Raw genomic sequence first — 27065 nt, 5'->3', positions numbered from 1 at the left:
TTACTTCTCTTATGGTTGCTTATTGAGTTTGTGGTAAAAGGCATTGAATGGGTTAGACGAGCACCATTCTCCCGCTTTGCCCCAGAGTACATCATCCTGGCTGTCTGGGAAGGTATGCTGGCCATGAGTGTCATCTTCGTCATCGGTCGAGAAACCTGCCGCATAACATGTGGAAAGGTGGCCTGGTTCCTTAGGTTCCTCCGCCTTGCTCTGTGGGGCATAGCCTGGGGTGTCTATTCAACTCTATATTGGATGGGACTGATCAGCGAGTTATCGATCCTTGCCTGGTTCATGACTTACGCTGTCCTCCTCACTGTGGCCGCCTCAGCTGAACAAGCCTCACTCGAACCACCACCTCTTCCTCCAAGAAACGAGCTGATCACCACCCTGCCCAGCAGAGCTCGACCGCTCCAGCGCTGGGTTAATCCTCCCAATTTGCCTCCCTTCGACGCCTCTCTCTACCACAACTGCCCCCAGTCTCAAGATGATTAACTTTTTTGCTTTTTACTGCATTTAAGCCACATTTTTGTGATTTTTTGTAAGAAAACGGGAGGAAAAGTTCTGAGCTGCAGCGCTGCTGCCCCTCCCTCCACAAAAGAGCAGATACCGGTGGATGAAAGTCAGCAGACATGCGCAGTCAGGTCAGTTTTCCAAAATCAGAATAAGATGATCATGATCTTTTTCAAAGATGATGGTAAGTGTTTACATGCACGTCGTTCGGATTACCAATCGGCATAAACCACTCCTCTCATTCCAATTACAAATTCATTCGGATCGAGCTGAATCGGGTCAGAATAATCTGAATGGGGTGTTTAAATGACACATTTTTATTCCGAATGGCCGTTTAATCTGATTACTTATGTCCATGTAAACGTAGCTATAGGCAGGAAGCAGACTGAGGGAGGAAAAGATGAGAATGAAAACACACGAGACAAACACGAGAGACAGATTGACAGTTTTTGTGCTTTTAAATGTAGCTTTTCTGGCTAATTCTGTTGCTGACGTTGAGCTGCAGAAAGAGTGAATATTACAGCAGCTCAAACTATTGGGACCATGTTTTTGTTCCTGAGAAACTTGCGGAAAAATAAAACAAATAAAATGTACATAAAATCTACAGTACCTGCTCCCAGTTTCTGAAGGAAAAAATGACAGCGCTTTGCAAATTATTTCATGAGTTCTATATTTTATTAAGTATTTAAAACCACAAATAAAAGCTGCAGCTCAGACTTTGTATCAATTTTAAAAAATAAAATCGGCAAGAGGTCTAATGTGCGGCAGATGCTAAGAAGTGTCTGTTTTCACAAAATTGTCTAGCCAAATGGAAGAAACAGAGCTGCAAATATTGAATAAAAATACCAAAAAGGTGAGAAAAATCTAAAATTTAACAGATCTGGAGAAAATCCACAAAATCCACTGATAACTGAACTGATAAAACAAGTCTCTCACAGTCTTTGTGTTCTGAGCTATTCAGGGTTTTCCACCATCATGGCAGACCCGTGTCTGTAACTCGGTCACCAGGCACTTCATCATGCCTCCCAGCTGATAGTGCATCTGGACAAGCTGCTGTGGCGTGCAGTGGCTGAGCTCCAGCGGCATCATCCTGCAGCTAAGAGCCTCCACCACTGATGGCAGAGGTTCCTCTGCTCCATCAGGTGTCTGCGTGGCTTTGGAGTCCACATTTGGAGGGAACGACTCGTCCATCAGCTCTGTGGCTGCATATAAAGAAATGTTTACAAATGAGAAGAAAACAAGGCTGCAGAGAAAATTCTTCATGAATCCAGCATGCAGAAACTTTTAGCCGAACAGTTTGTGTGTCACGCAGGTGGGTTTTATACAAATTAATATGTAATCTTCCATGAAGCTTTAAAGAAACAGAGCATTTTACACACAGAGTGTCTCTCCTGCTGTAGTCTTGTCCTTGTCCTGGTTTGGAGGAACCATGTCCTCGATCTCGGATGCCATCAGCTCTGTTTCATCAAAGCTCTTCAGCTCATCTCCTCCTCGCCCTTTACGCTGCAGGGGCAGTTTGAAAGTTGAACACACATCAGGATAGGGCTAAAACTTCAATCTACCACTCAGTCCAACAACTGAGCAGCATAACCATGTTTAAGGAGGAACTATTTGTGGCCAAAAATGATACAAAGACACCAATTTGACATCACTTTGCTTTAAAACAAGACAATACTCAAAACCGAACAGATCAGAAAAGCAAACTGTACTTCCAGGTAAACAGAAGTATAGAGTCAGTGCTGTCATGTTAAAAATACATAATAATTTCATATTTTGTTTTCCTAAACATTTTAGTGTTGCATTTATCAGTAAAGTTCTGATCAACACCAACTTTTGAAAGGGTTTATTTCGATACCGGTGCTAAATCGATACTTTCAAAACGGTACCGGTTCCTAAACGGTATTTAAATAGGTACCTTAAAAATAAATAAATAAAACACACACACTCACACAGAGGTTTATGAAGTAATAACTATTTCTGAGTCAAAGTCAAACTTGAAATTGACCAACATTTTAACTTAAAACCATTAATAATTTGTCTTTGCACCAAATATTCTTAAAGCATTTGTTGTAGGTGGAAGTTTCTGCATCTTATTTTATAAAGTGACACCACACTTTGGACCGCTTTGCTTTTGACATCTCGACTTTAATATATAACTGTGGCACCTGTTTAGCCCCTCTCCATGAACTCGGTTCTACTTGATTCACTTTGGGTCAGGTCGGTTCTGCTCAGTGTCCGTGTATCTCCACGCAGTGGGTGTGATAATGTGCAGACCGTCCGCAGAGGCTTCAGCTGTTGTGTTAAAAATAATCATAAAATAAAATAAAAAAGCTGTTGTGGTCTTACCGTTCGGACTTCACTTTTATTTATTTATTTATTTTCATGGTGGTGTTTATAGCTACAGTAAGTGCTTGTGTAACCGTGCGGCCAGTTTGCTGAAAACCTCCCGTGATCTGCTCAGCTTCGTCTCCTTCACTTCTCTCCAAGGAAGTGTTTACAACCCAAACCTAACAGGAAGTGTTTACAACCCAAACCTAACACCAACTGTGCCACAGTTTTGAATTATTTTTAGGCCATAGCAGGAGTTGTACTTCACACTAGCTGACAGTAAAATGATGGTTTAAACATGCTGTATGTTCATTCTTCTTAATGTAGCAGTCACCTCAAGTGGAATAAACGAGACAACTGTCTTTGACCTCAGGCCTCTGACGGACCCTTTAAGACAGACAGAACTCTGTTCCAGTTAAACCGAATTTAGGCCGTAAAGGTCATTTTAACCTTAAAAAGACATTCTCTTTTTCTTAAATAGATAATTAACAGGATAATCTCCATTATTTTCATTTATTTTTCTTTTAACTAAGAGTTCTTATGAATTTGATAATCAGAGACAATGTTACATGAGGAAGGAGGACAGATCTGTCACTCTCATTGTGATTCAGCTATGTTATGGATTTTTCTGTTGAAATGTCTTACTTAACTAACTAATCGTTATGGTTTAAGTTTTATTATAAAACAATGTTTTATTTGTCTGAATCATACTGCAAACGTCTTCATTCTTTCAGTGTTGAGTGAAGGTCAACATGACGTGCAGATGTCATAATCTTTGTTTAGTTCCAGATGGCGACATGCCGTCTAACACTTTCTAATCTCCCTGTACTATCTTCCGTACCCCAACACGGAAACAGACGTTTTCTCCTCGCGGGGAAACAGCGCTTGGCTCGGTGATTCTGCCCATACACCAATGGGGAATCGCCAACGCAAACACACGGCGTGTCCCACATAACACGAGCTTTTAAGCTCCACAAGCAACTTGTTCTGACTTCTGCTGGGAAGTACTTTTATTTGTAAAACGGGATCCAGTGAAGCCTAGATTATACTTCAATAAGATGTGAGAATGCAGGTTGCTGATTGCTCATTTTCAGCACGTCTTTTCCTGACAGAGTATAAACAGGCTGAAGATGCAGTTGGCCATAAACTATCATAAATCCTCCCGCTGCCCTCCCACAGCTCATATAAAATATATACAGTGGGTAAAATAAGTATTGAACACATCACCATTTTTCTCAGTAAATATTAGAGCTGTGTATTGGCAAGAATTTGGCGATACGATACATATCATGACAGAGGGGTCACGATACGATATATTCCGATATATTACAGTATTGTAAACAAGGCGATATATTGCAATTTTTTGGGTCCAAAAATTCTATTAAATAAAGACCTCTTACTGGGAAAAAAAAACAAAAAATAAAATGAAAAACCAAAATTCATTGTCTCAGAAAATTCTAATATTATATAGACAAACTTTTGATACATTTAGCTGTGTTCTGCTTTGTATGCGTTATTTGTTTCATATTTCATCCATGTTTTCAATTATTAGACTAAATTTGCCAATAAATAGTTTGAAAATATATTTTTTGCAGCTTTTAGTTTTTAATATTAATTTACAATATGGTCACCCAGCACTTAACAATAGCGTTTATGTTGTCATACAGTTCAGTAAACAGATGATATGAAGCTGCGGCACACAGAGTTTCTGAGATCAGCTGACCTGCATCCAGAACGTTTGCAGAACTGTGGGTCGAACAGCAGGGTAAGTCCCGAAGAAAACCAGTTAAGAAATTGAGAAGCTAAATGAGTTAAACAATTTTTGAAGCGAACACAGCAGGATAAAGTACATGGACTTTGATGCGATGAGCCGGATATTGAGAGCAACAGACAGAGTTTTATGTCACGGGGGGAGTGCCGAGCTCGCTCGAGGTGATAGACGCATGCGCTATATGCGTAACGTGAAAGCTGACTACAGTTGGCAAAAAGAGAGCACAAAACACTTAATTTGGCTTAAAATACAGACATTCTGGCAAATAAATAAATATTTGTAACTTTACCTCAGCTTAGAATGGTGTCGGTCTTTTCTGCTCAGATTCAGCTATCGGAGCATGACGCTAATATTTACTCACAATGCTAATGCTCTCTTACTCTCTGGCGCTCAAGCTGTGGAGGAGCCAAGTGGCTGGCTCACTGCTGCCAACTAGTGGTCAGAGGCTGAACTACAACATGAAAATGAATGGCTGGCAGGAAAGTTGACATTTTAAAACTTAATAAAAAATCCATACAGGGCTTTAGAATATCGATACAGTATCAGGAAATGAAATATCGCGATATTTCAGCGTGTCAATATTTTCTTACACCCCTAGTAAATATATTACTAGAGGTGCTAATGACATGAAATTTTCACCAGATGTTGGTAACAACTCAAGTGATCCATACATAAAGAAATCAAACATAAATGTCCAGAAATGAAGTTATTTGTAATAATGTGGAATGGCACAGGGAAAAAGTATTGAACACGCTTACTGAAATTTATCTAATACTCTGTACAAAAGCCTTTGTTGGCAATAACAGCTTCAAGACGCCTCCTGTATGGAGAAACTAGTCGCATGCAATGCTCAGGTGTGATTTTGGCCCATTCTTCCACAAACAGTCTTCAAATCTTGAAGGTTTCGTGGGCCTCTTCTATGAACTCTGATCTTTAGTTCTTTCCATAGGTTTTCTATTGGATTCAGGTCAGGTGATTGGCTGGGCCATTCCAGCAGCTTTATTGTCTTTCTCTGAAACAAATAGAGTTTCCTTGGCTTTGTGTTTGGGGTCATTGTCTTGCTGAAATGTCCAGCCACGTTTTATCTTCATCATCCTGGTAGATGGAAGCAGATTTTTATCAAGAATGTCTCTGTACATTTTTCCATTCATCCTTCCTTCAATTATTTGAAGTTTGCCARYACCATATGCTGAAAAACAGMCCCACACCATGATGTTCCCACCTCCAAACTTCACTGTTGGTATGGTGTTTTTGGGCTGATGTGCAGTGCCATTTGACCTCCAAACATGATGAGTATTATGGCATCCAAACAGTTCAATGTTGGTCTCATCTGACCAGACTATATTCTCCCAGTATTTCACAGGCCTGTCTAAATGTTGTGCAGCAAACTTTRAAGGAGCTTCAACATGCTGTTTCTTCAGCAGTGGAGTCTTGCGTGGTGAGCGTGCATATAGGCCATGGCGGTTGAGTGCATTACTTATTGTTTTCTTTGAAACAATCGTACCTGCTAATTCCAGGTCTTTCTGAAKCTCTCCACAAGTGGTCCTTGGCTCTTGGACAACTCTTCTCATAATTCTTTTCACTCCTCTGTCAGAAATCTTGCGAGGACCACCTGGTCATGGTCAGTTTATGGAGAAATGATGTTCTTTCCACTTCCAAATTATGGCCCCAATAGTGCTCACTGGAACATTCAGAAGTTTAGAAATTCTTCTGTAACTGATGCCATTATTATGCTTTGCAACAATAAGGTTGCGAAGGTCTTGAGAGAGCTCTTTACTTTTACCCATCATYAGATGGTTCTTGTGTGATACCTGGCCATCATCTGGGTCTGAACCAGCTGATATTAATTTGCACTGACAACGGGCAGGCTTGCTTTCTAATTACTGAGAGAGTTCTGCTGGTGTCTTGGCTTTCCATCCCTTTTTCTCCTCCCTTTCTTCATGTGTTCAATACTTTTCCCCTGTGTCATTCCACATTATTACAAATAACTTCATTTCTGGACATTTATGGTTTGATTTCTTTGTATGTATGGATCACTTGGGTTGTTACCGACATCATGACATTAGCACCTCTAGTAATATATTTACTGAGAAAAATGGTGACGTGTTCAATACTTATTTTACCCGCTGTAAACTACAATACCGATGGCTAGATAGATTTTTCTACTCAACATCAGTGTTAAGTTCAGTGAAGTAGAGCCTCTTTTTTATTTATGTTTTTGTTAATGGTAGATGGAAAAAAAAAAAGACGTGACCAGCTGCATGCTCATGTTCGTTCTTGGGACCTTGATCTAACCAGCTCTTTTTAAGCTCTTTTTAAAACTGGCTTCAGACAAAAAATATCATTTTAAACAAAATAACACGCAGAAGGAATTGAACACTCGGGGTCCTGTTCTGGTCCAGCTCCAACTCCTCAGCGCTGTCACAGCTGAGGACCACTGGCCCGCTGCGGTGCTCCTCATAACAAACACACACACAAACTCTGGACCTTTCACACATTGAGAGCCTCAATGTCTCGTCGGCATAGTTCTGACTGGAGGCCATGCACAAGATGGCTGTCACCGGGGATAGCAGCAGGAGATCAGACAAGATGCACAATTTTTTTGTCACTCAGCAGGGGGGGGGAAAGATGTGCGACTCGAAGTATAAACCAGGCTTGAGCCTTGCTTCTCTGTTATGGCTGATGCAGAGCTTCAGACTGACACTGAGAAGTATGTGCCTGGAGGGTTTGAGAGAGTAAAGCTGAAAACATACTCCCTGCGAACTGCCGACGTTGGCACGGGTTGTCGCAGTTTAATGACGAAAATTACGTCACTGGGCTTCGCAGCGTCGTGTCGACAGCCCCTTTTGGCACAACCCCCCGGCAGAACTTTTTGACATCCCTCCCGTGTCGACGGTAATGTGTGACTGGTCTGAAGTTCGTGGGCGTCTTTGTTTGTGCTGCGCTCGGGGGGGGAAAAAAGAAAAAAGAACGACTCGCTCCCAGACTAGAAAGCAGAGTTTTATAAGATAGTCAAACCGTGAAAAACTTATGGCTTGTTTGTTTGTGCTGCTGCACTCGTAAAAAAAAAAAAAAAAAAAAAGAGGGGAAAAAACCCAACTCGCTCCCAGAGCTGACACCAGGAAGTAGAGTTTTGTAAGATAGTCACTGTGAAAAACTCATGAATGGAGATAAAACAGAGGTGCACGGAGGAATCTGACTGATAAAAACTTTGGAGCTTTAACTAGGACAGATATGGATAAATACGTTGGGTGAGTGACGAGCCTTTTTTTTCTGCAATGATTGTCAGCTGTTGCAGGGGAAATTCCATGCAGTGACATATGGTACAGTGGGAGGGGGGTTTCCCCGAGCTCCGCGCAGCGACTATGAAAAGCCTGTGCGAAAACGACTGCCGATCAACCACGTGACCGCGCGTCGACCCGTCGGCGTTGGAGCGAGTATGTTTCAGGCTTTAGAAGCTCAACGTTCCTTGCCCACTCCACGACCTTCATATTGCCTGGACTGTGATGGGTTACTTGTCATCTTCAAGGTAAAAGCTGGCTTGTTACTAGCGTCCTGGCTTTGGCTGAAGTCAAGTGGACAATGTTTGCCTTTCTGGCTAACCTACGTTCTTTAAGACAAACTAATTAACTCTCCTTTCCTCCTATTCCTTGACTTATCCGTCTTGCCAAAACCTACGTTTAAATACCTGCAAAAGTTCTGGTTTATTTAACATCTAAAGCCTGATGTTTTGCCGTTTCTAAATTTGTTGTATTGAAGAAATTTATAGTTATTACAGGTTAGTACTGATGTTAGAAGCACAACACAAGATTCTTAGGTTTTCCTTTTTATAATGTTTGATCTATTATGGGTTGATTGATATAGAGTGAGATACATGTCCGAATCATAAACAACACAATTGAAACGTTATTATAACATTAGATTGAGACTTTTGTATGAATGCCTGTGATTCAGCCGTAGGTCAGTAGGGGGCGAACTCAGGCATTGAAGAATCATGTATAAATTGATGCACTTCCTGGCTTTTGGTCAGTGTGGTTTCCTGTCAGCTCCGCTTGGCAATAAACCTCACTCAGTTCCAGATTCTGGTTTTGTATGGTTTTATTCCTTCTACTAATCATATTATTTAACTTTGGTGGTTTTCATGTTGACTTGACTTCAGTCTATTGAACACATAATTTTCTTACAGTATTAAATAATTAATTAAGCTCGGACGTGTGCTTGATTGTTCTTAATTCTTAAACTTTTATAGGAAAATTGATTGCTCACAATTAAGTTGTCCACTCATAATTAGTTTATTTTATGTAAATAAATGATCTTGTTTGTTGCTGGACCAAAATCAAATTCACTGAGCTACGTAGTGTTATTCACTTTGCACAAAGGAGGTATTTTCTAGGGATGGGTACCTTTGGCATTTGAAGCGATTTGGTACCAATATCCGGTACCTGGGAATCGGTACCGGTATTTAACGGTACCAATTTTCGGTACTTTGTGTGTGTGTGTTTTTTATAATAAACTTTTTTTTAACATATTTCTCAATATATAAAATTTAAAAAATATCAAGACAACATCCAACTCTTAGTATTGTAACATCAGTTTTTTAACTAATTTCTTTAAGGTGAAAACTCTTGAAAACAACAAGACTGTTTTGTCTTATTGGACAAATTAAAATCCAGCTCCATGTATTTCTATTGATGTCATTTCCCCGCTAGAACAATTGTGTGATGGAGGTCCATGGAAGGCAAATAAATTTAAATCAAATAAGCAAAAGAGGACTGAGTTAACATAAGTAAAAGGTATTCAAGCTACGTTGAGCATCCAAAACGCGTCCAACGCTTCAAGTTGGCTGCTTGTGCTCCTTCAGATCAGACACGTTCGGACTGTTGGGAAGCGCCTGTTGTTTTCCTCTGCCGGTCTCCCTTTAATGGTGGATGAAATAAAGAAAGTTGCGGTACTTTATTTACTTTGAGCAAGCACACGGCTCACAAGATAATTAATCCACCAGATAATTCAGAGGCGGTCTGTCCGGCGTGTTTTACTCCATGAGGAGCGAGCTTCGAGACTCGCTTTCAAGCTAAGTACAGACTGAGCTTTGTTTACTGAACCAGCGGCTGCTGACGTCATGATGCTGCGTTCAGGACAAGCATGGAAAACTCACCACTCTTATGCCAATACAGTTGCAATGATGCGTTTAGGTACCAAAGCATGGTGCTACGTGAATAGGTTCTCGGTAGTACCGACAGAATTCGGTCTGTCCTTAAAAAAGTATCAAATTCGGTACCCATCCCTAGTATTTTCCCTAATAAGAACCCTTGATAAATAATTTCCTTATAACTCTCATGAGGTGTGAGTACTCTTACATTAACAAAAGACAACACTCAACAGAACTATGTGGAGTAGAAAGCATGGGTTAAAGCGAAAAAAATCATGTTTTGACTGAAATATTTTGTCCAAATTGCTGCGCTCCACCACCACACACAAGTATTTTATACTCCTAATGTAATTTGACTAAGGAGTTGTATACATTATCCTCCTAACATTATACATTATGTGCATATCCTTAGTCAAAGTACACAGTATTTTTTCACTAATCAAACATTATACAAATAATTTAACCTGAACTATTTGGACCAAAGAGATTTCTAAGTTAGAGCATAACTTTGAACAGCTTTTCTGTAGTTATATTTATGTCATTGTAGTGTTTTAATTAAAAATAACATTTTTTGTTTGTCCTGTGACAGATATAGTCATACTAATATTTACCATCTCCATAACTTTTCAGTGCAAACACATGTGTGTATGTGCTTTAATTTATATTAAAATTTATAGCACGTCTTTTGCACAGCACAAAATAACTAAAACTGTTTTATTAGACTGATTTTTTAACATAGTAATTTAAAAAGATTATAATATTTAAATGGTTACAGCTCATGCAATCATTTAAAATAATTAATTCTTCATATTTGATCATTTATTGAATTACATTTATCAATTTGTCAGAGCAGTTCTGTCAAAGTATGGTTCTAAACATTAATAGGCTTAGCACATGCAAAACCTTGTTATTCCTATTAAAATGTGAAGAATAAAATCTGTATACTTATGATAAACTACAAAAACATTGGAAACACTCACCTAGAGAACATAGTGATGATTGTGTGTGTGTGTGTATGTGTGTGTGTGTGTGTATGTGTGTGTGTGTGTGTGTGGGTGTGGGGGATGATAAACGTTAAACGGAGATTCATCTTTGCTTTAATATGGGGCAAAAATATGTTCATCTGTTAGTCAATATTGTTTAATTAGAAAAACTCAAACAGTGAATCTCAGACTCACAGACTGTGCGCATTGCAGTGCATGCCTGTGTCAACGTTCTCAAGACTCAGTTGAGTACTTGCGCAGGGCACACGCGCACTCTCGTCAGCATTGGTTGTGTTTATACTTGGCGCTTACGTAGTATTTTTCAAAAGGATATGTAGCAGAAAACGTTTGAAATGTTGTAGGATAGGAGGGCAAAAGCTTGACAAACTTTGAATGTTGCGCAGCGGTCTTTGCACAAAGAGCTTGGTCAAAAACACAAAGTTGGACATATCTGTTGGATAACGATGCTCTGAACAAAAATATTTAATAAAAAGTTAGGTTTTAGAGCAGGGCTATTCAACTAAATTGCTCTGGGGGCCACAGTTACTGTAGGCCAACAGCTCAGGGGCAGAACATCCAGCAATTAAAAGTTATAATGTAAATAAACCAAGTATTAGAAAGATATGTCATGAATACAACATGCAGAACCCTATAAAATAATTAAACAATATCAAAAACAAAAATTTAACATTATGGCTCTTTAACACAAAAAATATTTTGACATCTCTGACTTGCCAAATTTTTAAACCAATTTTATTTTCACTTTCACTTTCATCTTTAACTGCTTGTAGTTTTAACTGTCTTAGATATTCATAGAAATGATTTTACCAGCTTGTAGCCACGATTCTGATGTTTCTGTAGACACCAAACAAGCCAATGTTTAACTAAAAGAACTTTGAGTAATTTAAGTAGAAAACAGGGGATTTGGGCTTAAGAGATGAATGAACCAATTGGCAGGCCAGACTTTGGTCACTCGCAGGCCGGATGTGGCCCGCGGGGCTGCCAGTTGAATGGCCCTGTTTTAGAGACTCAAGTCTAGGGAAGCTCCAGAGCGAAGTGAGGGAGGAGAGGATGTCTACTCACTCAGGAATGACCGCTGCGCCTGCAGCTACTCCTGCAGTCTCTGGTGCACCTGGTCTTACTGAAAGACCCACCCTGCTCTGCAGGATAAAAGTGCTCTAGGGTTTGTTTGATTTGTTGAAAGTAGCGTCCCGTTTAGGGGTACACTGGGCGGCTTTAACGAGGCCGCAACAGAAAACAACCAGTTTTGTTTTTCTTTTTATTACTGATGATAGAAATCTGTCCTGGCCATGTTCAAAATGTCAGAAATCCGTCATGGTAACAGAAAACTTTAAACCCCGAGGAAGGAAAAAAAAAAAATAAGTTTTTATGTTGCTAAAAGCACTCTATAAGTTAGGATATCTTTCTGTAGGGGTGGAATGGTTTGCCTATTGAGAGTGCATTCATAGAGTCCTTCACTGTAATTGAAGTAGTCAACAATGATGAGTTTATTTATAGTACAATAGCCTACAATTAAATCCTTTTTTTTTCATTTTTTAAGGTTAAAAATCAACAGGAAGGTTTCAGAAAAAAGAAAAAAAAAACTCATATTCAAGACAATTTACTTTTCTATAAGCGCAAAAATGTTAATGGTCCAAATTGAACAAGTTTACAATGTTCACYAAAATAAACTCAACTGGAATTTTTTCCATAACTGAGCGTGTGACCTGCTTGTTACCTGCTGTTCATAGACCTTCAGTGCCTTTTTGACGCTGGAAATCTTTGGGGATCGAATAGGCAGAGTCTTGACATCAGCAGGAGCAAGGGCACTTAGGTCGCCCACCGTTTTAATCTTTCTGGAGCGCACTAGGAGCCCAAAGGCACGAGACCTGTCAGGTTATCAAAAAGAAGCCTCAGTTTTACTTCAGCTGCATATGAAGTTAAAAGAAGGGATGCGCGACAGTTTCATCTAAAGTGTGCTTTGTTCTCACCACATAGTGGAGGAGAGCTGAGTCAGCACAGCCTCCACGGGGGCAGGGCAGCCCACCAGAGCTGGATAGATGCAGTCTGCAGGGATGTCTCGGGGCTCCTGAATAATTTCAGACATCTGGATGGGAAATAAATGCTATACAATGAAACAGAAACCAATAAAGTCTTCAAACTCTACAGAGAATCCAAATGAACTTGCTCTTCATTTACCACATTTTTTTCACATAGTAATTGAATTGCAGGTCCTTCTCAAAAAATTAGTATATTGAGATAAAGTTCATTATTTTCTGTAATGTACTGATAAACATTAAACTTTCATATATTTTAGATTCATTGCACACCAACTGAATCAGTTCGAACCTTTTATTGTTTTAATGTTGATGATTTTGGCAAAAAAGTAAAGAAAAACCAAAAATCCTTATCTCAAAAAATTAGCATATTTTATCCGACCAATAAAAGAAAAGTGTTTTTAATACAAAAAAGGTCAACCTTCAAATAATTATGATCAGTTATGCACTCAATACTTAGTGGGGAATCCTTTTGCAGAAATTGCTTCAATGCGGCGTGGCATGGAGGCTATCAGCCTGTGGCACTGCTGAGGTGTTATGGAAGCCCAGGATGCTTCGATAGCGGCCTCAAGCTCATCAAGAGTGTTGGGTCTTACGTCTCTCAACTTTCTCTTCACAATACCCCACCGATTCTCTATGGGGTTCAGGTCAGGAGAGTTGGCAGGCCAATTGAGCACAGTAATACCATGGTCAGTAAACCATTTACCAGTGGTTTTGGCACTGTGAGCAGGTGCCAGTTCATGCTGAAAAATGAAATCTTCATCTCCATAAAACTTTTCAGCAGATAGAAGCATGAAGTGCTCCAAAATCTGAAATCTAGCTGCATTGACCCTGGCCTTGATAAAACACAGTGGACCAACACCAGCAGCTGACATGGCACCCCAGACCATCACTGACTGAGAACTCTTCTTGTTGTGCAGCATTTTCTGCCATACCTTTCCTTCCCACTGAGGTGCCTTGATACAACCCTCTGGGAACAGCCTATTCCTTCAGAAATGTCTTTCTGTGTCTTACCCTCTTGCTTGAGGGTGTCATTGATGGCCTTCTGGACAGCAGTCAGGTCAGCAGTCTGACTCATGATTGTGGTTTTGATTAATGAACCATGCTGGGAGTTTTTAAAAGCCTCAGGAATCTTTTGCAGGTGTTTAGAGTTAATTCGTTGATTCAGATGATTAGGTTAATGACTCGTTTAGAGAAGCTTTTCATGATATGCTAATTTTTTGATAGGGATTTTTGATTTTACTTTATTTTTTTTGCTAAAATCATCAATATTAAGACAATAAAAGGCTTGAACTACTTTAGTTGGTGTGCAATGAATCTAAAATATGTGAAAGTTTAATGTTTATCAGTACATTACAGAAAATAATGAACTTTATCACAATATGCTAATTTTTTTGAGAAGGACCTGTATAGTCACTTACTTGCCCTTGACATGAGTTTTATAAGAAGTAGCTACACACCTTCTAATATAAGTATTAGCAACTGACTGAATTCACCAGGCTTCATTTACAGATACACCAAGACCAGTATCAGGTTTCTGTTCCGATTCAGTGTTTGTGTTCAAAATCCTGCCAACACAGTACATACTGTATATGCCTGTCAGTAAATTGTCAGAGTAATCAAAATCCGGCCTATCCAAACTATTTTATGATCAGAGGAGTAGACTTCACCAGGACCACTCAAGATTTCTTTGATGGAAGTGGTCTTAATAAAAATTTAAAAATGTGGAGCCACAGTCTGAGGACATTTTCTATCCTAAATGTTTGTGGGGTTACACCATGGACAGCTTGCTGCAGACTGTTTTGTGGATGAAAAGATAGAAATGTCAAAACATTTGTTCCTTAGACTGTGTACGTTTCTTGGATGTCAAGCTGGATCAGAGACAAAGTTTTAACAAAGGGTTCAATTGTGATGAAAAAGTTTAGACTTAAGCCTTTCCTTTTTGATAAATCCTATAGAGTTGGTTTCCTGAGTAATACATTAGTTTCTCCAGAAGGCTTAGACTGCTAAATATGGGATAAAAAAATGCATTTATAATGGGCCAATTTCCCCCCCAAAGGAACACTAGTGTGTGGAAAAGTTACTGTGAGGTTAAAGAAGCGTTTGAAGCAATTTTGACAACGTAAAAAAAAAAACCTAATTGTGTTAACTGACATCAAAAATGAATACATGTACAGTATGACTTTTTTTTCTCTGTGTCATAATTTGAGGATTAAAATGGTTAAATAGAGGAGTCACCACTGTCTTGTCATTTGCCTAATTTACATGTATGACACAATGACAATTTCTTTCTGAATAAGACAACAAAACACAATGTTGCAAAATGTTTGTTTTTCCAAAGGTTATCAAAATTTTAAATGTTTTGTTCTAAGGAGACATATTACTGAAGTGTCTACACTTGCCATAAAACTAGTCCACATTACTCATAGCAGGGCTCTAGACTAACATTTTGCCTTTTCTGCACCGGTGCGCCTAACTTTTTTCTTAAGTGCCTCAGCACAAAAGTTAGGTGCACCCAAATTTTCAACCACGTCGCATTTAACATCGGCAGTTTACATCTTCATTTTTTTAATCACTGTCCATTACGGCAATATTAACTCCCAAATAATTTAGTTAGATGGCTAACTCCTGTAGTTTGGCCTTTTGGATCTTCGGCCTTGGCCAAACCAGAATGATTAACAGACAATAATGATTAATAGTAGAAATATTACTATTTATTAAAAGGGTGTATATCTTTATTTTAACAAAAATTACAGAACATGAAAAAGTATGCAATTTAATTAGCAGTAGTTGAATCTCAGGCATCTCTCACTTTAACAGCTCTAGTGATAAAAACGATTTCAGGTACTTAAATGTAACTGTGGTGAAGCCGATTAACTGTAAAAGCAGCCTGCCATACAGGTGAGCTTCCTCATTCTGCTGAAATGATCAGCTGCTGTACTCCCAGAGCACTGTTAAATTAGCAAGATGGACTTAAGAGTAAGCAACTGTCCACATCTTCTTTTCATCTCCACAAGAAAAATGTTTTTCCAACTCTGGTCTGGTCATAATTTAGTATGCTATATTTGTCCATTTTAAGTACATTAATCTTATTATTTATTAAATACAGGAAAAAATGTTCTTAGTTGTCATTTATTTGTGTAATTATTAAAAAAATATTTTCAGGACCCCACCTTGATGTTTCAAGACCCTACTGTGGGTCCTGACCCCAACTTTGGGAACCACTGCTCCTAGGGCTCTGTTGATACTGCTAAATTGTTTGATGATAACTTTTTTTTGGCGGGTGACTGCTCCCCCAACCCCTAGAACGACTGGTTGCACCAGTGTGACCAGAAATTTTTTTAGTCGCACTGTTAGGAAATCAGATTGCATTTGCAACCAAATTTGTTGCACTCTAGAGCCCTGCATAGGTGCAATAGGAGGGTTTCACGTGACGTCACGATGCAGTGCCACTAGAGCGCGAAGTTTGGATGAGGTCAGAAGTGAAAAAGTGGAGTATCTGCAATCTGAAAAAATGCTCATATCTTGTGTAGTTTACGAGTGCTCCACTCATTCTAACTGAATTAATAATAAATAATTATACACTGATTAAATTATATATTAAATTAAATAAAATTATGGCTCTTTTTATTAATGTTAGTCATATTTGAAGCATGTTGCAGCAGGTGGATGTAAAAGAGGGCTGATTCATGGGGGAAAAACACCTCATTCCACTCTCTGGTCTCACCCCCACCCTGCCGAACAAGCCTAACCAACCTAAACTCCTTTCTGACTGAAGCCTGAAAATATTAGAAAAGCAGCAAAAAATCTACAGGAGGATAAAAATAAAAAGAGGAGGAAGTTGAATAAAGTTCGGCTGCGATGGAGAGACAGCGAGATAGGAGGTCAGCAATGACATATCCGGAATTTATTACATTTATTATATTTGCATAATTATATTTCATAGTTACGGTGAAGTTTAGTTAGTTATTTTAGTGTCTCTGATGGAAAAAAAAAGGGCTATGAATGTGGAGCTCCAGTCCAGCTGCGGACAGGTGGACCAAGCCGGACCGAGCCGCAGTTTGACAGAGGAGCTCAAAGGCAGAGATGGAGGAAAAACAGTCGGAGACAGAGTGAGGACTTTGATGAGGAAGAAGGTGATTCACTATTTCGATTATAAGAGGCAAGAGAAGAAGCACCGAGTGGACTCTACGGTCCCGTTACCAGTCTGCCGGGGCAGACGGTGCAGCACTAACTGGATGCTAACTACACCCAACAGCTGATGAAACCACGTAAAAAACGGGAGGAGTAGAACTTTTTATTCAGCGGGTGGATCCAAAACCTCGGTACCAAACAACTCCATAATGATTATCATTTGTTTTTTGCCAGGGTGAGTGTTTTTTCTGATATTGTTTTATATGTTACGATCATGCTAACAGTAGCCGCTAACGTCAACACACATCCAGCACCAAACGACACAGAACTAGGGCAGCCTAAAGTCCAGATGAGGTCCACATTAAACTACCAGTAACTTAATACTCACTACTAAATAAACGATCATTATAAACATAACCTTTAAAACAAGTTAGCAGCTAACATACCTCTGATATAGTGGCCGCTGCCTGCAGACACCAGCATTATGCTCCTCCCGACCGCAGATGCTTTAAAATCCACTTTTTACATTGTCGTTCTGTGAGCTTTCTACATTTTTCATCTTTGTGTATGATAATCAGTGTTATCATATGTTGTCATAGGGTTGGGCAGAATCGTGTGGAATTATTCATCAGATCAAATCTTGGCTGGTTATTATTTGGCACTTGGTGATGTAATGCTACGTTCACACCGAACGCATTTTGAGCGGCCAAAAAGTGCAAAACGCCTCTCGTTGGACGCACTATGTTCAGACCGAAGAACGCACTAGTGTTCAGACCAGAACGAGAAGCAGCAGCTGCAGCAGCAGCAGCAGCGTGGTGTGGGAGGAGTGTCTCCTCAGCGGGTGAATAAAGATAAAATAAAAGAAAATGGCTTTGATTTATTTACTAAAAAGCAAGCGAACGTTGCGCACAGCAGATAATTAACTCACCAGATGATTTAGAGGCGATTTGTTCGGTTAGTTTCGTCACTCCAGAAGCTGCCAGCTGATGGTGCCGATATATCCTGCCAGAAAATCCAATTGCACATGGTCGATTTCAGGTAAAGATCTCCAGTCCGTCTGTTTCGGTTTTCAGTGGGAGACGCGTCGAGCGGCAAAATGTTCAGATATTTGAACTCTGGCAAGGCTCGGCCAGCAACTGCTTCCGCAGCACCGCATGCGTGGAAAACGCTCTGCGCCCCTTCCGCCTTCCTTGCACGCCACCCAAAACGTACGTGACACGACGCACGACCTCTAGAGGCGCGTCCACCAGACTTTGCATGTGAATCGGCCGCTCCTGCCGCTCAAAACGCGTTCGGTGTGAACGTACCATAAGAGTATGTGGTACAGACAGCTTCAGCAAATCTTTAGGTTCTGTAGAAAACTCATTCATCTTCATCATACGAGTCATGCCTGACATATTTGTGAACAAATTGTTGTTATATATCTTGAAATAGGACCTAAATCCATACAATAAAGACTCTCTACAGTAGTGTCCTCCATAGACATTTTACCTCCTGCCCTCCAGCGGAGATCGCTCCGCCTTCGAAACCACGGGACTGAAAACCAGCTATTGTTTGTCTGAGCTTCCCTTGAAAGGGCCTTTTCAAAGTCTACATACCAAACACTTCTTGGAGCACTTGTTACTAGGACTGTGCAGATTTCTTGGACTCATCGACTTTACCGGAGTTGTGACATGCTGAAATGAGACATAAATTGCTGTTGAAGATCAATGTTTCACAGAAACGAAAAATATAGCAATACTGACTGCATGCATACTTTTGGCTGTGGGATGATGCTGACATTGGATCTTCTAGGGGAGCTGGTTCTCACAGCAGTGCGGCGATCCATGTCACCTCCCATCTCCTGCTGTTTGATTGGATTAGCAAAAGAGACACGCCGGGACTGCAAAGTTGAAAAGAGATAAAACTTATAAACAGAAATTCCAACTTTGTGTTGCTGAATCAAAATTTGTATTTGTTACCTTAACAGGAGGAGAGGTCACCTCCACTTCCATTAGCCTTTTCTGACCCTTCTTGAGAATACTGGTGGAGGGGGAAGCTGATGGAGACCATGTTCCTTTGGCCTGTCCACTGCTGGGGCTTTGCCCATCATCTGGCTCTGTTACAGCCTCCAGCTCTTTTTGTTTTACCGGAGAGTCCTGAATTGTAGATTCTGAAGGCTCCAAAGGGTTGCAGTTAGATAGACCAACATCAGAACATTCCATGTTGGTAGAGTTAGTTTGTTCTTTGTTCTCCATTGCTGTACTTTTACAGACATCATCAACCTCTGCTGGACAAATGTCTTTCTCAGCTCTCCTCTCAGAAGGAAGGTTTGAGATGAACTGCTTTTCATTCTCTTTAACATCTCTTTGCTGTTGCCCCGCTGGTTCTGGAGTGTTAGAAAAATCATGGCGGCCTGAATTTGATTCCTTCACTTTGTTTTCTGGAGGTAACTCTTCAACATTTTTCTCAAACAAATCTGTGACTCGCAACTTCTCATTAAGAGGCAACATAGTGTTGTCAGCAGAGAAGCAAGTGTTCTCTGTCTGCTTGCTACCAAGGCCAACAGGTTCAAAGATGTCTCTGCCTTGTGAGGAACTACTGCCACCATCTGTTTTTGATGTTTGTTCAGCATTGCCATGTGACTTGGTGCCCTGTTTTGTGTCACCACTTTCAGTCTTTTTCAGACCAACAGTGCTCACTGTATGAACAGCTTGCATTTTTGTCACCATTAGTGACTCTGTCCCACCTTGCCCTTTAATATTATTTCTGACCTGTTCCGATATCAGCACATTTTGTGTTTCTGGTGATTCCAAGTTCATATTTGCACCAAACGTCTGAATATTAGTCTTTTGAGAAGCACATTTTTTTGCCAGATCACGTGTTTCCTCAACAGAATTAAAAGTAAGAGGACTCCGCAGAGATGCTTTGGACTTCCTCCCTCTCCTTTTGGGAATGGGCGAATTCTTCTGGATTTCAGAGGACTCAGACTCTGTGGATTTCAAGCTGGCTGCTGATGTTCTTTGTCTTGAATATTTGCCTCTGCCTTGTGAGGACTCTGATCCAGAAAACTCTAATGATTGAGAACCATCAGGGGTAAAGCTAGGACTGGATGCTGACCCTTTGCTCCTTCTGGTTCTGCATCCAGTTTCAGCTTCAGCCTGAGTGACAGCGTGCGTTGTTTGAGTACTTCTTCGCGGTCGTATAGAAATTTTCCTGTCATCTTTGTCTTTATACTCTACAGCCTCAGACAATGATTCACTTTGTGTACATCTACGTTTTAGATTATTTTCTTGGCTAAGGTTTTCTTCCAAATTTGTCTTGCATTTATTCTTTTTCATTTCATCACTCTCCAAGATGTTTGTTTTATCTTGATACTCATTAGCTGGAGTGGTGGCTTCATGAAAATCTACCTTTTCCAGGACCTGTCCCTCCCACTGACGTGAAGATAAATCAGCTTCAGACTCTTCTTTTTGATTCTCATCTTTTTCAGTCTTGACTTCAGGGTCGTGGATCTTGCCGTCAGTTTGAGGGAAAAAGATAGGTTCCTGGAAATTTGTCTGTGAATCAGCTTCTTGTTCATTTTTCAAATTTAAGCAATCTAAGACAGCTTGGCTGGACTCCTCTTTATTCTTCTCACCTTCATCCTCTATCTGTTTTGATGTTCTGCGAGAACGACCATGCCTTTTCTGACTTTCAGGACTAGAAAGATTTTTTGGAGTACTGATGGTCTGGCTGGACTCAAGTGAACTGACGTTTCTTTTGATTTGAGGATTATCAAAAAAGTTCCCTGAAGTACTGAAAAGTTTGATTTTTTTACGATGCCTTTCTTGAGAGTTGGTTTGATTTAAATTGCGCATTTTACTTTGAGACCATGAGCGCAGTCTGTCTTTGCCACGATTCTCCTCAGCTGCTTGTTTACTCCTTGTGTGTGGTCTGCTTGGTGTTGTATTTGGAGATTCACTTTTGAGATCTTCTCCAAAATGTTTATGTTTAAACTGCACGTTTCTTGCTCTGTGTTCCCCAGAATCCTCTCCCAGGAGCTGAGATCTGACTCTATGGCTTTTGGGTGGTTTTGGTTCATCTGGTGACATCTGGGTCAAAGACGACTGAGAACCATTCAGCACTGATTCAGATTCCTTTTCTTGGCTTGAAGGTTTAATTTCGTCTGCCACAGTTGTACTTTCATTGCACCCAGTCTGTGTGTCAGGAATAATGTTTTTATCTATTGAGTCACCAGGTAGTCTCTCAATCAGTCTTACAGGAGCACTTTTTGTCTTTGAGTCTTTAGGCCTTTGAGGAGACTCGCTCATACAGCACTGTGGGCTAATCTTTTCCCTTTGAGGATAATCCTGAAAGTTTGGACTTGTACACATTAGAGAAGCCTCAGTGGACACTGGGTCATTATTGGAATGATCTGGACTGTTGGAGTTCTTTTCAAGAGGACCTGTAAATAAGGACATACTGGTGGGGGTAGCAGACTTTCCCTCACTGTATTTCTCTAAAGTGATGAATGTTTGGCGACGACTGTTAGGTTTCTGTGGAGTCCCAGAAACAAGATCTGGAGAGGTGGATGTGTCTGCATTTGTTTCATCTTTGGACTCCATGTCCACATCTTCTGCTCTTTCATCACAGTTTGTATAATTTTCTATAGAAACATTTATAAAGTCTGGAAAAATTCCCTCCTGTGGACGGTTTTCTATCATTTCCTCAACAGGTTTAGAAGTGGTGTTAGCTTCAGTCTGTTTATTAAGAACTTTAACCACCCTATTCATTTGTTCATCTTCCTGAAGATTCTGAAAAACACCAAAACACAAGTTTGGGAGCAGCGGTCAGTACATGAGTGAATTTGTCTGCAGATGCAGAGGTGCCCGATCATGTCATCAAATGGAAGACCCTGTGTGAAAAAGTGATTGTCCCCTAAACCTAATAGCTGGTTGGGCCACCCTCAGCAGCAACAACTGCAACCAAGCGTTTGCGATAACTTGCAATGAGTCTTTTACAGCACTGGAAGAATTTTGGCCCACTCATCTTTGCAGAATTGATGTAATTCAGCCACATTGGAGGGTTTTCGAGCATGAATGGCCTTTTTAAGGTCACGCCACAGCATCTCAATAGGATTCAGGTCAGGACTTTGAGTAGGTCACTACAAAGTCTTCTTTTTGTTTTTCTTCAACCTTTCAGAAGTGAACTTGCTGGTGTGTTTTGGATCATTGTCCTGCTGCAGAACCCAAGTTTGTTTCAGCTTGAGGTCACGAACAGATGGTCGAACATTGTCCTTCAGGATATTTTGGTAGACAGCAGAATTCATAGTTCCATTTACCACAGCAAGTCTTCCAGGTCTTGATCAGCAAAACAGCCCCAGACCATCACACTTCCACCACCATATTTTACTGTTGGTATAATGTTCTTTTTCTGGAATGCAGTGTTTCTTTTATGCCAGATGTACTGGGGCACATACCTTCCAAAGTGTTCAACTTCTGTCTCATCGTTCCACAGAATGTTTTCTCAAAAGTCTTGGGGATCATCAAGATGTGTTCTGGCAAAATTGAGACGAGCTTTAATGTTCTTTTTGCTCAGCAGTGGTTTTCGTCTAAGAACTCTGCCATGCAGGTCATTTTTGTCCAGTCTCTTTCTGATGGTGGAGGCATGCACGGACCTTAACTGAGGCAGGTGAGGCCTGCAGTTTTTGGATGTTGTTCTGGGGTCTTTTGTGACCTCTTGGATAAGTTGTCGCTGCGCTCTTGCAGTAATTTTGGGTGGCCAACCACTCCTGGGAAGGTTCACCACTGTTCCACGTCTTCGCCATTTATGGATAATCACTCTCACTGTAGTTCGCTGGACTCCCAAAGCTTTGGAAATGGCTTTATAACCCTTTCCAGACTCATAGATCTTAATTACCTTCTTTCTCATTTGTTCCTGAATTTCTTTGGATCTCGGCATGATGTGTAGCTTTTAAGGATCTTTTGGTGGACTTCACTTTGTCAGGCAGGTCCTATTTAAGTTGTCTTGATTGAGAACAAGTGTGGCAATAATCAGGCCTGGGTGTGGCTAGAGACAAGAGTACTCATGTGTGAGAAACCACAGTTAAGTTATGTTTTAAAAAGGGGGGCAATCACTTTTTCACACAGGACCATATAGGTTAGGAATTTTTTCCTCCCTTAAAAATAACAACAGCATTTTGTGTTTACCTGTATTGTCTTTGACTAATATTTAAATTGGTTTAATGTTCAGAAACAATTAAGTGTGACAAACATGCAAAAAATCTGGAAACACTTTTCACACCAGTGTATATTGTTAGAGTGAAGGTACAGCTGTTGATCCATGACTTCCTAAACTGTTAACTTGGATTATGGCGTTACTTTTACAACCGCTATTAGACAGGTGGATCTGGATAAAGGAACTGCAATACCTGGGGAGAACATGAGCTTGCATTGTTGTATAACAGGAATGTACTCAGCCCCCTTTGAAGGGGACTTTTAAAAAGTCTGACAGTTGTACAGAAAGTCAGTTTATGCTACTGACATCGTATGTGATTGTACCATGTCTATATATGAATTCCTTGCGGCAAGTAAAAAAGAGCTCAACCAGATATGCTGCTTGTTATTCCTTGTGTCTTGAAAATTAATTTATCCCAACAGATATAAATCCTGAACTGATCAAAAATAGTCAATCAGACAAAAAAAAAAAAAAAAAAAAAAACAGGACACAATAGATTCCCTTGTGGGTGCTTTTTCTGTGAGCATTAAAGTTGTGTGTTTCATTACCTCCTCAGTAACCTCTTTGATGTCATCTTTTTCAGTTGGCACTTTGTCCCTGTAAGAACAAATCCTGTTAAGTACATTTCAAACCCAAAAGATGAATTTATCATAATCACAGAAGTTAGACTTACATCAGACAGTCTTTTTGGCTCTGCGTGTACTGAGTGAAAACTGTTGTGTCCAGAGAAGCATCAAGATTGTTGTACATGGCAGGAATGTCAACTCTGTGTCAAACAAATTACAATCACTTCAATACTGGAACATGTCAGAACTTTTTAAGATTTAAAAAATAAATAGCAGCTTCAGTAATCTGACCTTTTGGTTCTTTTCACTTCCTTCTGGTGCTCAGTCAGAACCCGCTCCTTTGTCTCAGGAGGAATAAAGACAAAGCCCATTGAAGCTTCTTCTTCCAGAACCTTCTTACATGGAGGTTTGGGAGAACCAAGGTCTAGCTTTGTCTACAGGGGGAAATAAAATACATATATTTAATAAATTTATGGAAGAAAAAAATAGAAAAATATTTTGATAAAGATTTTTCTTATGTCTACATCGGGGTGCCCAACCAGTCGATCATCGGCTGGTTCCCGGTCGAACACGGAGCGCAACTTTGCTCTAACAGCTGACGAGCCGGTGTTCTGTCAGGACACCGGCCCGGGACATGTCCGCTCGCTGAGCTTCATTCTAAATCCAGCAGAAACGGTGGAGGTGGGAGGAGTTTAAACACATTCCAGCCTTGAACGCGCTCCCTCCGCCCTCCCCATCTTGTCAATTCTCACAGACGTAGTCGTAGTCTCGCAAGTTTTGGGTGCAGTGAAACAGCGGTTAACCTTAAAGAACATGATCTCACGAGATTTTAGGGTCACGTGTTCAAATCAAAGTGGAGTAATACGAGTTGTTGTTGGTTACTAGTGTGGAAAAAATGGATGAAAAATGAGCAAACAAGGAAACAAAAAGTTTTTATTTTCACCCAGMGTGGGAGGACTATTTTTTTTGTTTTTTTCTAATTCAAAGCCTATTTGCCTCATATGTAATTCGAGCACTGCCTTATCCAAAAGGATAACTTGGAGCAACATTTCAAGACGATGCACAAATGGTACGAGATGGATTTCCCCTCCTAAAAGTTCTTTACGGACTCAGAAAGTGCGGGAGCCGAAAAACAAGCTTTTAGCCCAGCAATCGATTTTCACTCGGCCCAGCACAAGGTAAGGCTGCTACGACAGCCTCATACCGTGTTAGCCGCATCATGGCTCAACACAAGAAGTCTTGTTATGAAAGAAGTTATGAAAGAAGCATTTATTGAGGCTGCAGATGCGCTTTTTCATGGTTTTAAAAGTAAAAGTGATATGTGTCTGTTATTAAAGACGTGCAGTTGTACAGACAAACTGTGACACAGCAATGTGAGGGAGTGGATATGGATGTGCAGGAGCAGCTAAAAAAATGAACATCGCACATTGTGATTGTTTCTCTCTTCAGTTTGATGGATTGACCGACATGATGTGGTCCAGCTGTGTGGTTTTATCAGAATGGCCTTTGCAGACATGAGTTCATAAGAGGAGCTCCTCACCATCTTTGCCTTTGAAGTGACACACAAGAGAAGATAGTTTTATTGTGTTTATGAAGATTATTAATAAAAGCAACTTGTCCCTCTATAAAGTCATTTCCATAACAACTGATGGTGCTCCAGCAATGACCAGTCACACCAGTGCGTTTGTTGCACTCTGCAAGCAGAATGACTCTTCAGACATTTTGAACTATCACTACATAATCCACCAACAGGCACTGTGTGGGAAGATTTTAAACATGAAGGAAGTGCCTATGAGACCCTGGCCGCCTCCTCCCAGTGCCACTAAGGTAGAGAAATACATTTATTTTTATATAGCCTGCATAAAAAGTTGTGTCCTTGTTAAGTCTGTATGTTGTTTTCTTTTTGTAACATTTTGGACCAGAATAGTGTGTTATACACTTACTGGCACCTTTGTGTTTATTTATTTATTTTGCAGTTTGGGTGTGCCCTTGTTTTCTGTACCTAACGTGGCTGTGTGAGTGTGTCTTGTCTGATAGGTGGTGAAACAGGTGGAACACTTTGAATGGCCTGGAGCCGGCAGTCTGGACCAGTGAGGGACTGAGGGCTTCAACACCTGTAGATGAAATAACATCCTGCATGCTGCACAGAGATTGAGGTTTGAAATAGTTTTTGTTGATTTGTGAATCTGCACCATCTTAAGTCACTTTTTGTAATAATATAAATGAGAGAGTTTTATATTGTGTGCTTTGACTTTGAAAAAAGGGCGGCACTCTTGTGGTAGCCATGTTGGCCCGGATAGTTTTTTGTTTTGCTTTTCCTCTCCTGTATGGAGAGAAGAGAGGAGAGTTCTTTGAATAAACGGAGACAAGTTCCCGTGCTCCAAAGTTGTTTGAGTGGTTCTCTCACTGGGCAGGTTTCCAGCCCTCATAGCTCGCACGTTACAGTGAGTACTAATTGAAGGAGATTTTTAAAAAAATGGTACTTTTTGTTCAAGCATCACTTTTCTGTTTCTCTGTCAGGAGTTAAGTAAGGATTTTATCTTTCTTTTTTTGTAGGTAAATATATGGTTAAGTAGATAGTTTTGTTTGACAATACTTTAAATTAAATAAAACTAGCAACACATTGCATTCTGTTTTAATTTACTTTAAAGAAGTGAGGAGTAGGGACAGTGGCGACTGGTGGAATTTTCTCCAGGTGGGGCTACAACTCCAAAATAGACATATCCCAAAAAGCAATCAAACATGTACTAAGTTGTATCACGCCAGTGTATTTATTAAACAAATGACAATAATAAAACAGCATTACAATGTCATGTAGTGTTTTATTTTTAGTACATAAATTTTGCTCTTCTGTTACTGAGAAGCAAATTTCTTCATGACTCTGGTTAAATTCAGGGATGTTTTAACCAGATTCTTATAAAGCATGGTCAGTGCAGTGATGTGATGTTATACCTGATGAAAGTCTGGATTGTCTTCAGTGTTCAGCTCCTTTCAGATTCAGCTGTGGTCAGAACAGATGTGATGAGAATCTTCAGCAGAGTCACAGTCTCTGAAGATGCAGATTGTTCTCCACGAAGAGCTCCACAGCACCACTGCAGCTCCTGAACTCATAAAAGCCTGTTCAATGTTTAGCTTGGTCCTGTTCAGCATTGCATCCTCCATGGTGGTGAACTGGAGACCTGCAGGAACGTCTGCCTGCAGCTCTGATCAGATGCTTGTGAATGGCTCAAGATGATGTCACAAACCTAAAAAAAAAAAAATGCACAAATTTAATTCAGTATGGAGATGGCTACAAGTGAGCTTTCTAATATTCAACATATAGAAAACAACTGAAGTTATGAATACACATGTTAATTTATTAACAACAAA

The 27065-nt window shown here is 40.1% G+C and overlaps 1 protein-coding gene across 2 annotated transcripts in view; it reads right to left on the bottom strand.

Moving 5' to 3' along the window:
• Positions 1-1157: 1157 nt before the first annotated feature.
• rif1 (replication timing regulatory factor 1) overlaps positions 1158-27065 on the bottom strand; it is a 101052-nt gene continuing 75144 nt past the window's right edge. Inside the window, exons 26-35 of one of the 2 annotated variants that reach the window (XM_014021207.1) lie at positions 23988-24130; positions 23804-23896; positions 23679-23727; positions 18894-21707; positions 18689-18814; positions 18531-18608; positions 12733-12848; positions 12480-12630; positions 1890-2013; positions 1159-1712 (exon numbers count right to left, since the gene is read on the bottom strand). In XM_014021207.1, coding sequence (XP_013876661.1) covers positions 1468-1712; positions 1890-2013; positions 12480-12630; positions 12733-12848; positions 18531-18608; positions 18689-18814; positions 18894-21707; positions 23679-23727; positions 23804-23896; positions 23988-24130 — 3939 coding nt within the window. In that variant the 3' untranslated portion in view covers positions 1159-1467. Of the gene's footprint in view, positions 1713-1889; positions 2014-12479; positions 12631-12732; positions 12849-18530; positions 18609-18688; positions 18815-18893; positions 21708-23678; positions 23728-23803; positions 23897-23987; positions 24131-27065 lie in introns of both variants that reach the window. The other variant, XM_014021208.1, reaches the window with a different exon arrangement.

This window comes from Austrofundulus limnaeus, unplaced genomic scaffold, assembly GCF_001266775.1.
Source record: "Austrofundulus limnaeus strain Quisiro unplaced genomic scaffold, Austrofundulus_limnaeus-1.0 Scaffold282, whole genome shotgun sequence".
NCBI classification, from domain to species: domain Eukaryota; kingdom Metazoa; phylum Chordata; class Actinopteri; order Cyprinodontiformes; family Rivulidae; genus Austrofundulus; species Austrofundulus limnaeus.
This window is presented reverse-complemented; position numbering and strand designations above follow the sequence as displayed.